The following is a 15,583-nucleotide window of genomic DNA, read 5'->3' as shown; positions in this document are numbered from 1 at the left end:
TATACAATTAAATAAAACCTATTTCGTTTTTTAGAGTAATTTTACTTTTCTGTATTCGTTTTCGACCAAGTGCATCCTGAGTTTTTCAGTATCGGTTTCGGACCAGAATTGTCATTTCGGTGCATCACTACTTACAAATATACTCTTAACTGTACTTTAAAGGAGTAGTTCGCTTTAAAATAACCCCCTATTTACTTTGAAAGTGTTAAACTACTCTTTTAAGATTTGAAGTTTATCTCTATCAAAAGATTGAGAGTAATTTTAAGTATACATCCGAAAAAAAATAAACATATTTTTCCTGTATAGATTTATTTCGTTTTTTGAAAGGACAAATTTGATGTTTGACAGACTTGATGTTTGTTTCTGGTCTTGTCGTGTACGATTAATGGAGAAGAGATTTCTGAAAGCACATTTGCAAAACTTTGTGTCAAACTTGCCTAGCAACATGTAGAAAGAACTGAAAGTCTGTGTGTAGTTTTGTGTTTTGAAATGAGCTCAGGTGGAGATGAGAAAGATTGCAGCTCAGTGTCTCATCAATCTGTTATCTTCAGGATATTATTCAGTAAATGAGTTCTTCTCTGCGGTAATCTTCATCTGTTCTTGTGTTCTCAGTCACACGTGACGTTCCTCGCGCTTCATGAAAAGAGCTCAAGTCATTAGATATATAATGGCATGTGGAGAGCGTGTTCTTCACATGATCTTTGGTCCCCGGGTTCAGTCAGTTCTCTGAGAAATAATGTCTATCAGGGGAAGATCGTGGTGACAGACTTCTCCATATTTCATTTATTCTTTTAGTTTTTGTCCCAGTTTCCCATTAAGGTAGCAAATCACAAATGTTACAACTTTAAAGAGGTTTTCCTACGATGGATCATTGTTGTAGAGTTTGCTTTGTCTTACCTCTTATCTAAAATACAGCATCTATAGTCTTATTTGTGTTATGTTGTTTGTATCATCCAGCTGTGTTCATCATATAAACCCTGAACGAATTACACAAGGCCTAGAAAAACAAGCATTCGTTCAGACAGCCCAGCTTGTAGTCGATTTGGAAAATATCAAGCATTCTGCATCAGGACACCCAACATCCCTCTTTCTTCAGCTCACTATTCATTTCTGTTTTTACAGTCGAATGTTTTTACATTTTACAGTCATGATGGTTAAACTTTCTTTCTCTATGTGTGTGTGTGTGTGTGTGTGTGTGTGAGAGAGAGAGAGAGAGAGAGAGAGAGAGGGCAAGAAGTAGATTAAGAGCGCCTGAAGCTGGGAATCACGCTGTGATATGTCAGACTTCTGCCTTTATCTTCTCGCTTTACATCTGTGCTATTCCACACAAAGGTTTTGTCTGATTTGTCTGTCTGTAATCATTCCATTATGTGCTAACGTGTGATAAACACAAAGTCTGGCATCAGACAGTGGGGTCTTACGGAGGCTTTAATTAGAAGTTGGGTGGGAAAGGGTCGTCCTCAGGAGAACATCAGCATCTTTAGCGAGACCTTCATGCATCATTAAATATCAGACAGACTAAACGGTCTTTCAAGTCTTTCAAATAGGAAGAAGATGATGATAGACCGGACCGGACGGGAAAACACAGAGTGGGTGTATGTGTTAGGATTTCATGCATTATTTAGCATTTCTCTCTCTGTATAGTATGTGTGTTTCTATGTTATATCTAAGCGTGCGTGCGCCTTCTGAGCTTCGTTTAAATTGTTAGTTTATGAAAACATGCTTAGGTTGGACATCTTTGGAAATGCATTCCCACTGGGCAGAACATTTTCAATTATATGTGAAGAGTTTGGTTACAAAACGAGAAGGAAAATAAAATCATGTTTTTATTGTGTTAGTTATTGCTTTTATTGTGTTATAATTATGGCTTAAATCAAAACAAACCAACTGCAGTTTGATTGATATTACTTGGAATGCACAAATAAAAACTTGATTTTAGATTTCAGATACTTATCTCATTTTGGAACCAAACTCTTCACATGTACTATTATATTGAATATTAAACCTTGGCCTGATGTTTTTTTCAAGATGTTTTGAGTGTTTACAACAGGGATAGTTTAATATATTAGGTATTAAGTCTACTTATATAAATGAACAAGTAGAATATTTGTAAGTGTGCTATTTCAATACTTAGGACTAAACTGGTCAACTTTTTAGTTAATAGAAGTGTTGTCTTTAGCATACTTCAATTGTAACAGTAGTACACAGCTAATTATGTTTTTTCACAAATTACTACGAGTGAACTTTTTGTATTAGTATGCTGAGTTTACTAGTACTATGTACACTGTACACTTTGTGCACTTGGACACTTTGAAGCATACTCGCAGTAAACTACTAGCTTACCAGTTTTTATACTGCAAGTATTCTTGTTTTTATTTAGTTAACTTCACAGTTAACTTTGCACTTGAAGTATGCTATTCTGTTCCAATTTAGGTATTAAAGGTTATACTTGAAAAAAACCTTTACGTGTACTTAAAGTCGGCATGAAATGATAATTCCAATTGTTTGACACAGTGGTGAAGAATTTATTATAAATTAGGTATGATTAGGATTTGTATTTATTTGTACTTAATCTGTAATCAAAAACATTAAGCTCCTCCCCCTCTGAAAATGACATCTCTTCATTTCTGGTGACGAGGAATGGCGCAAGGGCGGGGCTCCAATGACTGACAGATTGCATTAACGGTTCAATAATTTTTCAATGGATGAAATTAAGTCCCGCTCTACATTTTTTTCTAATGTTAGATGTCGTTTCAGTTATGTATACGTCACGATACGAAGAAAAAGACAATCACTACTTCCGTTTCATGCCTTCTTCAAGTATATCTACTATCGGTATTATACTTAAGTGTCATTTTTAGTATGTTTCTCAGAAGTATATATTAGAAGTAGACTTAAAACACCCCTCATTATTTTAGTTTAAAAGACGTACTATATTTTAATAGCACACCTAAATAAACTTTGTAAAGGTTAGTATGACCCTTTAATAGAAGTACTTTATCTTTAAGGAGTATTATTGTTGAAGTGCACTCTGATTGGCTGTTTTAAACAGTAGTCCAAGACGTTATTTGCATCAAAGATGGATTAGGTAGATTAACGCTGTAACGCATGTGTCTCACGTGAGCTAGAAACACCAAATCGGTTTTCATGTCGTCTTGATGGTTTCCATACAAATAAAGACTTGTAAATTAAAAGTGTCATCTGTTAAATCAGAAATGTCTTTATCGGTTAGCTGTCGGAGTCGACCGCCCTGAGTATAAGACTATAAATCACCGCCGTGATGTATAGAGGACAATATAATTGCTCTCTTTACTGAGTGGGCTGCAGAAAGCCAAACCTAGCGGCTAGAAGAAATAGATGCCACCGCTTTGATGAATAGGTGTCGTCACAATGTGCTCCTGCGACGGATTCGCCCCCCGTCGCACCATAAATCACAGCACACGAAGTATCTTCTGGTTGTTTCGGGTAATTATTTCAGTGGATTGGAATGTTTCCCTGCGGTTCAAGATATGACTTGTATTTTCCCTTTTCATGAATATACATGATCTTCCAGGATGTTTTGCAATGCGTGCCGATCGGGGCGGTATGGGCTGCTTCTGGCGATGCGAGTTCAGGCCTACCTCAGATCTCGTGTGTAATAACTGAGGAGATGTTTTGAGATTTCCATGGGAATTTACAGGCGTCTTAATGCGGTGGGTCTCATTATATAGAATATGACTTCAGGTGTAGCTCAACATGCAAGTAAATAAAGTTTCCTTCGTGTGCTGTTCGCAGAAGCAAGCTTTAGTATCACACACGAGAGAGATATTTACCTGATGCATTTTAGTGCCATTTTTATTTATTTTTACTACCTTTTTCTCCTGCGAAGTGAAATACTGTGTCACCGGTTTCCACAACAGTCCAAAAAACTGCCTGTCAGGTGAACGGGAGACTTCAGTCACTGTCTGAGGGCTTGAGGGAAAATCACATGTCTCTCATTAGATTTTGTCTGTTTAAAAATAGTACAACTTTGAAATTTAGGACAAAAGATCTCAGGTTTACTTTACACAGAAGTGAAATACAGTCTGATGATGCTGGAAAAAATCCTGTTATTAGCATTTAAATGAAAATCTCAATTGCTTTTGATTTGGCAGATGTGCCGATACACCTTGTGCATATCCACGTGTGTATATGGATGTGTGTGTTACGAAATGTGTGTTTGTGCTTGTGTGTGGGTGCTTGTGTGTAAGTGTGTATGTGTGAGCGTGTCAGTTAGTCGGCATGCGTGTGTGTGTGTAAGTGGGTGAATGTGTGTTTTTGTAATTCAGTTAATGTGTATCTGTGTGTCTGTGTGTGTGTGTTTGTGAGATAGTTAGTGTGTGTCTATGTGTGTGTGTGTGTGTGTGTGGGGGTGGGTTTGTGTGTTTGTGAGTCAGTTAGTGTGTGTCTGTGTCCGTGTGTGTGAGTGTCTGTGTGTGTGTGTTTGTGAGTCAGTTAGTGCGTTACTGTTTGTGTGTGTGCGTGTCTGTGTGTGTGTGTGTGTGTGTGTGTGTGTTTGTGAGTCAGTTAGTGCGTTACTGTTTGTGTGTGTGCGTGTCTGTGTGTGTGTGTGTGTGTGTGTGTTTGTGATTCAGTTAGTGCGTTACTGTTTGTGTGTGTGTGGTCTGTGTGTTTGTGAGTCAGTTAGTGTGTGTCTGTGTGTGTGTGTGAGTTAGTCAGTGTGTGTGTGTGTCTGTGTGTGCACACGTGTGTGTGTGTGTGTGTGTGTCTGTGTGCGTGTGTTTTTGTGATTCAGTTAGTGCGTTACTGTTTGTGTGTGTGCGTGTCTGTGTGTTTGTGAGTCAGTTAGTGTGTGTCTGTGTGTGTGTGTGTGTGTGTGTGTGTGTGTGTGTGTGTGGGTGTGTGTGTGTGTGTGAGTTAGTCAGTGTGTGTGTGTGTGTGTCTGTGTGTCTGTGTGTGCACACGTGTGTTTGTTTCTGTGTGCGTGTGTTTTTGTGATTCAGTTAGTGCGTTACTGTTTGTGTGTGTGTGTGTATATGTGTGTTTGTGAGTCAGTTAGTGTGTGTCTGTGTGTGTGTGTGTGTGTGTGTGTGTGAGTTAGTCAGTGTGTGTGTGTGTGTGTGTCTGTGTGTGCACACGTGTGTTTGTTTCTGTGTGTGTGTTTTTGTGATTCAGTTTGTTACTGTTTGTGTGTGTGTGTGTGTGTGTGTGTGTGTGTGTGTGTGTGTGTGTGTTTGTGATAGAGAGGCTTTAAGTGCTGTGTGGGTTCATCTCTGGCAGTCATTCCACTGTTCTGTTGCTATGGTGACCTCCTGTCACTCAAACAAATGAGTGCACCTGCTGAATCAATTAGCAAATACATTTGTTCTTATAAATGATTTACTATGATGCCTTTCTATCATTGTTAGATTTGGACACTAAAACACGGAAACTGTGGCTCGGAGACAAAACCTAGCAAGCTGCCTACTTAGGGAGTATTTAAGGAGTATCCTTGATTCTTTTGACAAATTCCAGGGCAGCAGCGTTGTGTCGGGTTAAATTATCCCATAATGCACTGACAAGCTCTAACCAAAACAAATCTTTCCATCATGGTGGATGAAGTGTGAGAAATGAGTATAGGTGTACTTTTATAGTTCAATTCAACACAAGGTTCTGTTATTTGCCTATATGTATATTTACTCGAGCTGCTCGCGGCAGACATCAACACAGCCTGCTAGGTTATAGAAGAGAGCAAGTGTATTCAATTTCCTCGATTGATTCAGCTTTAGAGGGGGTCCGTTTTGTCCCTGAATAAATCAATTGATATGCAAATTCACCAGCTTATGAAACAAAAGCGGTCTGTGTGCACCTCACTGTTTCGCTCTGTAACGACTCCAACCAAAATGAGCCTTTTAATGAGCTTCTGAGACAGAGATGAGCAGATAAATGCCATCATTTACAGCAGCACCTGATCTATTATGTATACCTGATATGCATCAGACCTGTGATTTGTCAAAACAATCACTAAAGAGATTAGTTACAGGGATATATAGTCTGCCTAAAGAAATATCAGGATCATAATAAATTACTGTAAAACAGAGATTATTTTGATTATGATGTAGAAACCATTTAGCTGAATTCAGTTTTGAACTGAAAACAGCAGTATTATATAAATTGATGGATGGATAGAAAGATAACTTAGACAGACAGACATATGGACAGGTAGATAGATAGACAGAAAGACAAATGGACAGAAAGATGACCAGATAGACAGACAGACATGTGCATAGATAGACAGAAAGATGACCAGACAGACCGATGGACGGACAGACGGCAGACAGACAGACAGACAGACAGACAGACAGACAATATAGATGGACCGATGAACAGGTAGATAGACAGGCAGACATATGGGCAGGTAGATAGACAGAAAGACAAACAGACAGAAAGATGACCAAAAAGAAAGACAGACATGTGCATAGATAGACAGAAAGATGACTAGATCTGACAGACCGATAGATGGATGGATGGCAGACAGGCAGACAAATGATCAGACAGACAGACAGACGAGATAGACGGACTGATGAACAGGTAGATAGACAGGTAGACAGGAGAGAGACATTTGGAAAGGTGACTTTAAAACAGTAAATCATGAATGTGTTTGCTTTGAGCTTTTGCATTAAATGTCTCGGACGAAACACTGAAGTAATAAATTGAAGTGACACACAGCTTATCTCCATCAGCTCGAGACTCTCTGTGACCTTTTCCTTGTTTTAACAGAAGCTTTCAGCCTCCTCAGGTCTTTATCTGTTTTTACAGACTACATGTACTCGCTATTTGCCTGATAAACATGCTGGGATTGTGAAATTATCTGTCAAACGTGTGTGTGTGTGTGTGCTTCTGGCAGCTGATCTGGAGTAAGATGTTATCAACCTCAAACTGAAAAGAGGAAAACGTCATTCAAAATGGATGAAGTTTGTTATCAAGTCTCGGAAAAAAAGAGAAAAGCTGATAAACGTTGTTCAAAACAACAGAAGGAAGACTTTGTTTTAAAGTAGTTTGAGCATCATATCGTAAGTTATTTATGATTTCTTAGGCCGCCTGGTGCCTCAATTCATTCTGCTTGCGGATGTGAGCTAGTATAGGTTTTCTTAGCTGACAGCGCTCTCATGAAGTGTCGCTTTTTCAACTAACACCAATTTGATCACTATACACCCAAACAATATTCACCAAAATAATGTAATCTGCTGACTGTGTTTTCACATCATACCTGAGAAGAATGAGAAATTCACAAGTTGACATTTATCTTCACTAAATGTTGGAGTTATGTAACGACTCTCTCATTTCCACACGACAGATGGTCGCCAGTCCTGGCAAACTACTGTGAAGCTTAATGGCAAGCGTTCATATCCCATAAAGAGATCCGTGCGGCCGTAGACGTTGTAACTCTAATGGAATCTACAGTCGATGATTTTCGTTTAGACATTTGTAATAAATGTGTTGAAAACTCTCATCTGTCAGTAATTGATGAAGAACATACGGAGGTTTGAGAAAGACCTTTGAGTGGATATTCATCAATGATGGTTAGGAATAAATGCGAGTCTTTTTGGTGGGTCAATAAAAAAGATATTTTGAGAAACGTCTCAGTGGTTTTGTGTTCATACAAAGTGTAGTTTGGTTATCAACATTTTTGAAAATATCTTCTTGTGTTTGGGATGACACGAGGGTGAATAAATGATGTTAGTTAAAGATAAATATGCCTTGAATGTGAACTCATAAGAATGTGAAGAGTTACAATTACCGGCGTGTCTATTAAAAGTGGACCGACTGCCACGATGATGATGACGATGATGAAGGGCATACGTTTCATTTCTATTTGAGCTTTATAAACTGTCATGAGAGATGAGTTCAGGCATTGCTGATCCGACCGCGCTCATATAATTTCAAACCCTTGTACAGAGACGACGGACCATATTACAATCTGTTTCACAGACGTTTGATTTAGTTTGACTTTTAAGCTTTTATAGTTGTCGTTGTGTTTAGCCGATTACCTTGTTGTTTATGCAGGACCACGGATTTCCATTTTCATTGCCGTTATATTACGGTGGACCAAAACGTCTGTGTAATGAAATCAAAATGATGCATTACATAGAACCGAATTCATATCTTCAAATGTTCTCTTGTGTTTTTTCTAGATGATACGTCCACCGATCAGAAACTAGAATGATAAATGGTAAGTACAGGCAAGTTTTTATATAAATGTGTATTTTTCACTTTGTAATATTTCCTATTTCTGTTATAGAGGCTTGAGTGCACACTCATAAATCTGAAGGAGACAAATATGTCAACGCGACTTTTTACCTCTAAATTATAATAAGAGAATTTTGAAGCCATTAAGAAAACGAAGCCTGTTTTCATAAGCACTTTCAACTTGCTTTTGACATTATTTTCATTATTTGCCACGCATGCGTTTGAAGGGTTTGGCGAAATGTACTTGCATTAAACTGTTTATTTACCATATTTCATAAGGAAAAGCAAATTAACTCTGCACAAAGAAGCGAAGGCATCCGTCTGCGTGCCGAGTTTAATGTCAGTAAAGTCAAGCGACGAGATGAAATCTCCGGCTAAAAAACCCATTCAATTTTGTTTGGATTATATTGCAATAAATCATTTCTTTGTAAAGCGCCCCGGTGATATTTTCTCACTTGCACAAATGCGCTTCAGATTGGTTATCGTTCCCACTGAGAGAAAGATTCAGGCAGACAGCGCGGAGCTTCTTATCAAAGTGTAAACGGCTGCAAACTTCAGAGCAGAAATCACATGGTGGGCTCATTTCCATACCCGCATCATAACAGATGACTGCTGCTGCTTCCAAACATATGCAGACGCTCATGCTATTCTTTAATACCTCCTCACATTAACAGTCTCCTGCCACGTCTGTACATAGAAATCATAATATTTGGTTAAGCGTTTAAATATGTTGTCAGGCGGGGGACAGTAAAGCCCGGTGTGCTTCTCACCAGCAGGAGGGACGGTCTGTACTTGTTCAAGTAACCGTGAAGATCTCTGTGTTTGGTCGAATTAATTTCTCCCCTCTTTAAGAAACAACTCAAGCAAAAATGATTCACATGCGTGCGAATCCAAAACCGTCATTTTTCAGTTTATAGTGGACATGAACACGATGAGTTAAATTGAAACCGTTGTTGCATGGAACATTTCTCCTTTAAAGGCGCAGTTTGTCAAATCCACCCACACATTCAAAACAGATATGTTCAACACCACAACAAGGGCGTAGCTTGATGTCGCTGTGAAGGAGCGTGGAAAAATGGGTACTGTCGTCTTCAAGTTTTATTTGATGATGTGATTTTATTTCATTATAATGAATTAAACGTAATTCATGAAATTCATTTATTACCATTTAAGCCTGATTATCTAAAAATGATTACTGCCAGCGTCACGGTTTAAAATGAAAATTCTCTCACGTTTTACAAGTTGGAAACATATATAATACTAAATATATAACACTGGCCAATTACAAACTGCATCTCTAAGTAAAAAAAGTAAACGATTTTTTGGGGTAACACGCGTTCGTTTTGCTTTTCAGAGTCTAGCGGAACACGTGGAAGAGCGTCTCCGGCTGGATGGATGCTCATCGTTTTTCCATGAAGGACACACGCTGGATTCTCAGCATCTATTTCTGACAGTAAACGTCACGCAGCGTGCAGATGCGGCAAAGATCTGCACATCTGCCTGAGGTCGTGTCGCTAATGGCTGGAAAGCCGTTCGAGATTTACAGCTCCGACCGCACGTGAACACCTCACTATGCCTTCCAAAGTCTCATGTCTGTACGTGCTGACGGTCGTCTGCTGGGCGAGCGCTCTCTGGTACCTCAGCATCTCCAGATCCACGTCATCCTACGTGAGCCAGCTGTCCACGCCGGCACGCAAACCCGCCAGAAGGGCCACCAACGACACCTTGGGGAACATCAGGACGCGGCCGCTGAACCCCCACGCATTCGACTTCATCATCAACGAGCCAAAGAAGTGCGAGACCAACGTTCCCTTCCTGGTGATCCTCATAACCACGACGCACAAGGAGTTTGACGCCCGGCAGGCCATCCGAGAGACGTGGGGCGATGAGAGCACGTTCAGCGACCTCCGCATCATCACGGTCTTCCTGCTCGGACGCAGCGCGGACGCCGTGCTCAACCAGATGGTGGAGCAGGAGAGCGAGATCTTTCACGACATCGTGGTGGAGGACTTCGTCGACTCATACCACAACCTCACGCTCAAAACCTTGATGGGAATGCGCTGGGTGGCCACTTTCTGCAACCAGGCCAAGTACGTGATGAAAACGGACAGCGATATCTTCGTCAACATGGACAACTTGGTGTATAAACTCTTGAAGCCGGCGACCAAACCCAGACGGAGGTACTTCACCGGTTACGTCATCAATGGGGGACCTATAAGGGACATGCGAAGCAAGTGGTACATGCCCAGAGATCTGTATCCGGAGAGCAAGTACCCTCCGTTCTGCTCGGGCACGGGGTACGTGTTCTCCGCCGACGTGGCCGAACTGATCTACAAGACATCTCTGCACACCAGACTCTTACATCTAGAGGATGTTTACGTCGGCGTGTGTCTCAGAAAGTTGGGGATTCACCCGTATCAGAACAGTGGCTTCAATCACTGGAAAATGGCTTACAGTCTCTGCAGGTACCGGAGAGTCATTACCGTACATCAGATCTCCCCCGAGGAGATGCACCGGATCTGGAACGACATGACCAGCAAGAAACATCTCAAGTGTTAGATGCCCGAGGACGTGATGTGCCCTTTTTTATACCCGTAATGCATAAGAGTTTTGGGATGCGTGGAGCAAATACTGTAGACATATTTCTTAACAAAAAACAACTAAAACCCTTTTGAGACATTAAAGCGAACAAAGAACCAGAGAAATGGATTTGATGATGTAACAGTGGGACGAGAATTGATAAATGAAATATTTGTTCATGTTAGAACTGTGTTGGTCTGTTTAAAAACTAAAGCCGGTTTTAAATACACGGATGCACACTTGTACATCATCGCAGGAGGCGTTTTCATGCGGATGCAAAGCAAATGTGCATCAGATCAGATGAATGTCGAGGAAATTTTGTGTCGTTTTTGCACCGCCAGGATCGAACAGGAACTTTGCACACAGAAATCTGCACTTCTGTGGATTTCTGTTAATTTAAGGATTCAGTATCATGGAATTACACAGATTCTCCTCCAGAATGAGTGCAGTAAAAGTGAAACGTAGATTTGTTTTGCTGTTGGACAAATGATGGTTCAAACCCTTACAGTAAAAACTCGTGGGAACATCAGCCAGATCCCATGGGTTTCACATCTCTTACAAAAAAGGTTCATTTAACTGTGCTATTAATTTACTAAAAACAAGAAAACTTTCAGTTCACCTTTTAATGTACTTGTGTAGTTCTAAACTAGTGTATTCATAGTTTACTACTGTTGCACTTAACATACATTTTTATAAACTAAAAAGTGATTAATTTATTCTCAAGTTGTAAACTTACAAGTATACTAGTGCTTTCTACATAAAGTATATTTAATATATAGTTGATCCTTGCATACTTTTATTTAATAAAATGAACTTGAAGTATACTTTTTTGTAAGAGATGGGAGCTAACATGAAAAATGCAGATGTGAAATTCATGTGTCTTTTCTGTGAACTATAGCAGTTTCATTTCAGTATGCGAGACTTTTATTTCCATGTTCCAAAACATAATCGCTTAAAGAAAAACAACAACAACAATGTAAAGTTCATTATTCACAAATCTAAAATTATTTTCATATTCCTGCAATGGAAGCATTGCTTTGGGCTGACACACGTTTATAGTTTTATTGTAAATGAAAGTGGCTTTAGTATGTAGTGAGTATTTACTGTACATGATCAATCCTGTAGAGACATGCAGTGAAGGTTTGCTGTAAATCTGACGTTTATTGAAGCACTTTGAAAAGAAATGTGAAAAATTGGAAAACATGTTTTTCTTTTATTCGCCAAAATGTGATTGATATGTATTTTTCCTTATAAATTGGTATTGAGGGATAGTGACATTTAACTGTGAGAACAACATACCATCCCTATGGGTACGATTGTATTATACTGTGTATTTTTTACATAAAAATATATAATAGTGTGCTTTTTTATAAGTGTTGACATTTTATTTATATTATTTTTCTATGTAACATAAGCACTAAGCGAGAGATCCTTCATTGTTTTATGTCATTATACAGTATTAGTCTAGTATTGTTGGGTGTTTAAGTTTGCCAAGTAACATTTCAACCTTCACCCTTCAAGGGCATTTCCGGAGATGACAAAACTGAATACAAAGAAGAAATCGTCCATTTTATAAACAAGCCAATTTTACGATTGGTTCCAATTATTATTATTTACACACACATCAGGCTTATTCCTGTGGTGAGACTTTAGTCCCTTTAAAATCCGACACGTTGGTTCTCTTAGGAATTCGCCGGTTCTGCCAAATCCTGCCACTGCGCAGGCCGGTCAGACGGCTCGCGATGTGCCAAACTATGATGTTGCCAAATTCTGTCGGCACCCTTGACTAATAAAGACAGTCTTTGGCATCGTCCGTCTGTGTTGTAATGGAGCCAGCGCTTTTTACAACCCATTTTCTGTCAGGAATTGCTGCCTATTATGGGATGCTTTCCAGGGAAGCTGTTGTCATGGCAGGATTAAAAGCAACAATCAGCGTCCACAAGTGAACATTTTGATCCGGAAATGAGTATTTTCTGTGAACAGTTTGCACATTAGCATTCGGTTTGGGAGGCACAAATCACTTATTTGTAGTGTGGATCTTAAAATGAATGTTGAATTGATTCAACTGATATATTTAGTTCATTGCGAAGTTAAAAAATAATATTTTTATTAACAAACTGCTTTACACATTTATCATTTACTCATAAAGCAAAGTAACAAATTTAAAGAAATGCCTCTCATTCCAGTGTCTTATTTATTTGAGCTCAATCATTCAACTGTGTTGGCAAAGCCAGAAGTGTTTTTCTTTTATTTTTGGGAAACATGTTAACAACTACAAACCAATGTTTACATACAAACCCGCTGAGTGCTAGCTTGTCTAAATAACTTTATGACACCAGAATTTTAAACTTTATTTAGACATGAACACTTTTGCAAAGCTTCTCTAAACTCAAATGGATCCTCTACTTTCTAAATGCCTTAAAGAAACTCGGCTTCCATGTTTGCAACACCTCCAGTCATACAAGACCAAGTCTTATCTACTTAAAGCAGACTGCTAAGAGACATCAAGTTAATCATATTTAGTTTTTCTAATTGACATTGCACTAAAAACTTTATTCCTGTATTGATCGGTGCATTTTACTAGATCAAAGAACGCCGTCATCTTGTTGTGTTCACACTATGGTTACCTTTGGTTTGATCGGATGTCCATCCATCCATCCATCCATTTTCTACCGCTTATCCGGGGCCGGGTCGCGGGGGCAGCAGTCTAAGCAGAGATGCCCAGACATCCCTCACCCTATACACTTCCTCCAGCTCTTCCGGGGGGAAACCGAGGCGTTCCCAGGCCAGCTGGGAGACATAGTCCCACCAGCGTGTCCTAGGTCTTCCCCGGGGTCTCCTCTCGGTCGGACGGGCCCGGAGCACCTTCTGGGGAAGGCGTCCAGTAGGCATCCGTAACAGATGCCCAAGCCACCTCAGCTGACCCCTCTCGATGTGGAGGAGCAGCGGCTCTACTCCGAGCTCCTCCCGGGTGACCGAGCTTCTCACCCTATCACTAAGGGATCGCCCAGCCACCCTGCGGAGGAAGCTCATTTCAGCCGCCTGTATCCGGGATCTTGTCCTTTCGGTCATGACCCAAAGCTCATGACCATAGGTGAGAGTAGGAACGTAGATTGACCGGTAAATTGAGAGCTTCGCCTTGCGGCTCAGCTCTTTCTTCACCACGACGGACCGGTACATCGACCGCATTACTGCAGAAGCTGCACCGATCCGTCTGTCAATCTCACGTTCCATCCTTCCCTCACTCGTGAACAAGACCCCGAGATACTTAAACTCCTCCACTTGAGGAAGGAACTCTCCACCAACCTGAAGTGGGCAAGCCACCCTTTTCCGACTGAGGACCATGGCCTCGGATTTGGAGGTACTGATTTTCATTCCCGCCGCTTCACACTCTGCTGTAAACCGTCCCAGTGCATGCTGAAGGTCCTGGTTTGAAGGGGCCAACACGACAACATCATCCGCAAATAGCAGAGACGAGATCGTGTGGTCCCCAAACCTGACACCCTCCGGCCCCTGGCTGCGCCTAGAAATTCTGTCCATAACAATTACGAACAGAACCGGTGACAAAGGGCAGCCCTGCCGGAGTCCGACATGCACTGGGAACAAGTCCGACTTACTGCCGGCAATGCGAACCAAGCTCCTGCTTCGGCCGTACAGGGACCTGACAGCCCTTAGTAAATGACCACAGACCCCATACTCCCGAAGCACCCTCCACAGGATGCCGCGAGGGACACAGTCGAATGCCTTCTCCAAATCCACAAAACACATGTGGATTGGTTGAGCAAACTCCCATGAACCCTCCAGCACCCTGTAGAGGGTGTAGAGCTGGTCCAGCGTTCCACGGCCTGGACGAAAACCACACTGTTCCTCCTGAATCCGAGGTTCTACTATCGGCCGTATTCTCCTCTCCAGTACCCTGGCATAGACTTTCCCGGGAAGGCTGAGAAGTGTGATCCCCCTGTAGTTGGAACACACCCTCCGGTCCCCCTTCTTAAAAAGAGGGACCACCACCCCGGTCTGCCATCCCAGAGGCACTGTCCCCGACCGCCACGCGATGCTGCAGAGGCGTGTCAGCCAAGACAGCCCCACAACATCCAGAGACTTGAGGTACTCAGGGCGAATCTCATCCACCCCCGGTGCCTTGCCACTGAGGAGTTTTGATCGGATGTCAGGAATTAAAATTCATAGAAAAAAATTTGTTTAAAACAAATCCTATGGTGCTTTATTGATCAGTGGTTCGTATTAAAGTCTCGCGGTTCAGAGCTGGGTGAGAGAACTGAACAAAAATAGTTTTCAGTCTTTTGATGAAATTCTGTGAATATATAAAGATGAAACAGTCTCTCTGTTCCTTAAGAAAAACTGAGCAAATGCACTTTTTCAGAGGTGCAGGTCAGAGGAAGAACCTATTTATTAAATGACGGCACACTTACTTTAGCAAACTTTACTTAACCAACATTTCAGACAGGCTTCGTGCCAAAACGATGGCTAGAGTTTTCTTAAGTTAACTTCTCTTCTTCTACTGTGAAATTGACTTTTTTTGTGGTGTTTCCATATGACCACATACCCATTGCAGCCATTCACCTTTGGCAAAGTCTTTCACGTCTCAACTGATCATTAAATAATAAAGAATTACAAATTACACTACAAAACGTGCATTACAATGGTTCCCCATATACAACACTTAGACAAAGTTGAAGTTAATATAAACAAATGGTGAAGAAGTTAATAAGCAAAAATACATTTTGTTTTTAATTGTTATCATGTTTTGTGCGTGTGTGTGTGTGTGTTTTATTGT

At 40.7% G+C, this 15,583-nt stretch overlaps 1 protein-coding gene across 1 annotated transcript; it reads left to right on the top strand.

Moving 5' to 3' along the window:
• Positions 1-9,780: 9,780 nt before the first annotated feature.
• Positions 9,781-10,767, top strand: b3galt1b (UDP-Gal:betaGlcNAc beta 1,3-galactosyltransferase, polypeptide 1b; the record flags this gene model as incomplete). Its single annotated transcript, XM_079463635.1, has 1 exon — positions 9,781-10,767. One exon carries the CDS (start codon positions 9,781-9,783, stop codon positions 10,765-10,767), a length of 987 nt encoding a protein of 328 aa, XP_079319761.1.
• Between the last annotated feature and the right edge of the window lie 4,816 nt (positions 10,768-15,583).

This window comes from Barbatula barbatula (assembly GCF_947034865.1).
Source record: "Barbatula barbatula genome assembly, chromosome: 9".
NCBI classification, from domain to species: Eukaryota; Metazoa; Chordata; class Actinopteri; order Cypriniformes; family Nemacheilidae; genus Barbatula; species Barbatula barbatula.
Note: the sequence above shows the minus strand (reverse complement) of the source record. Positions and strands in the feature narration are given on the sequence as shown.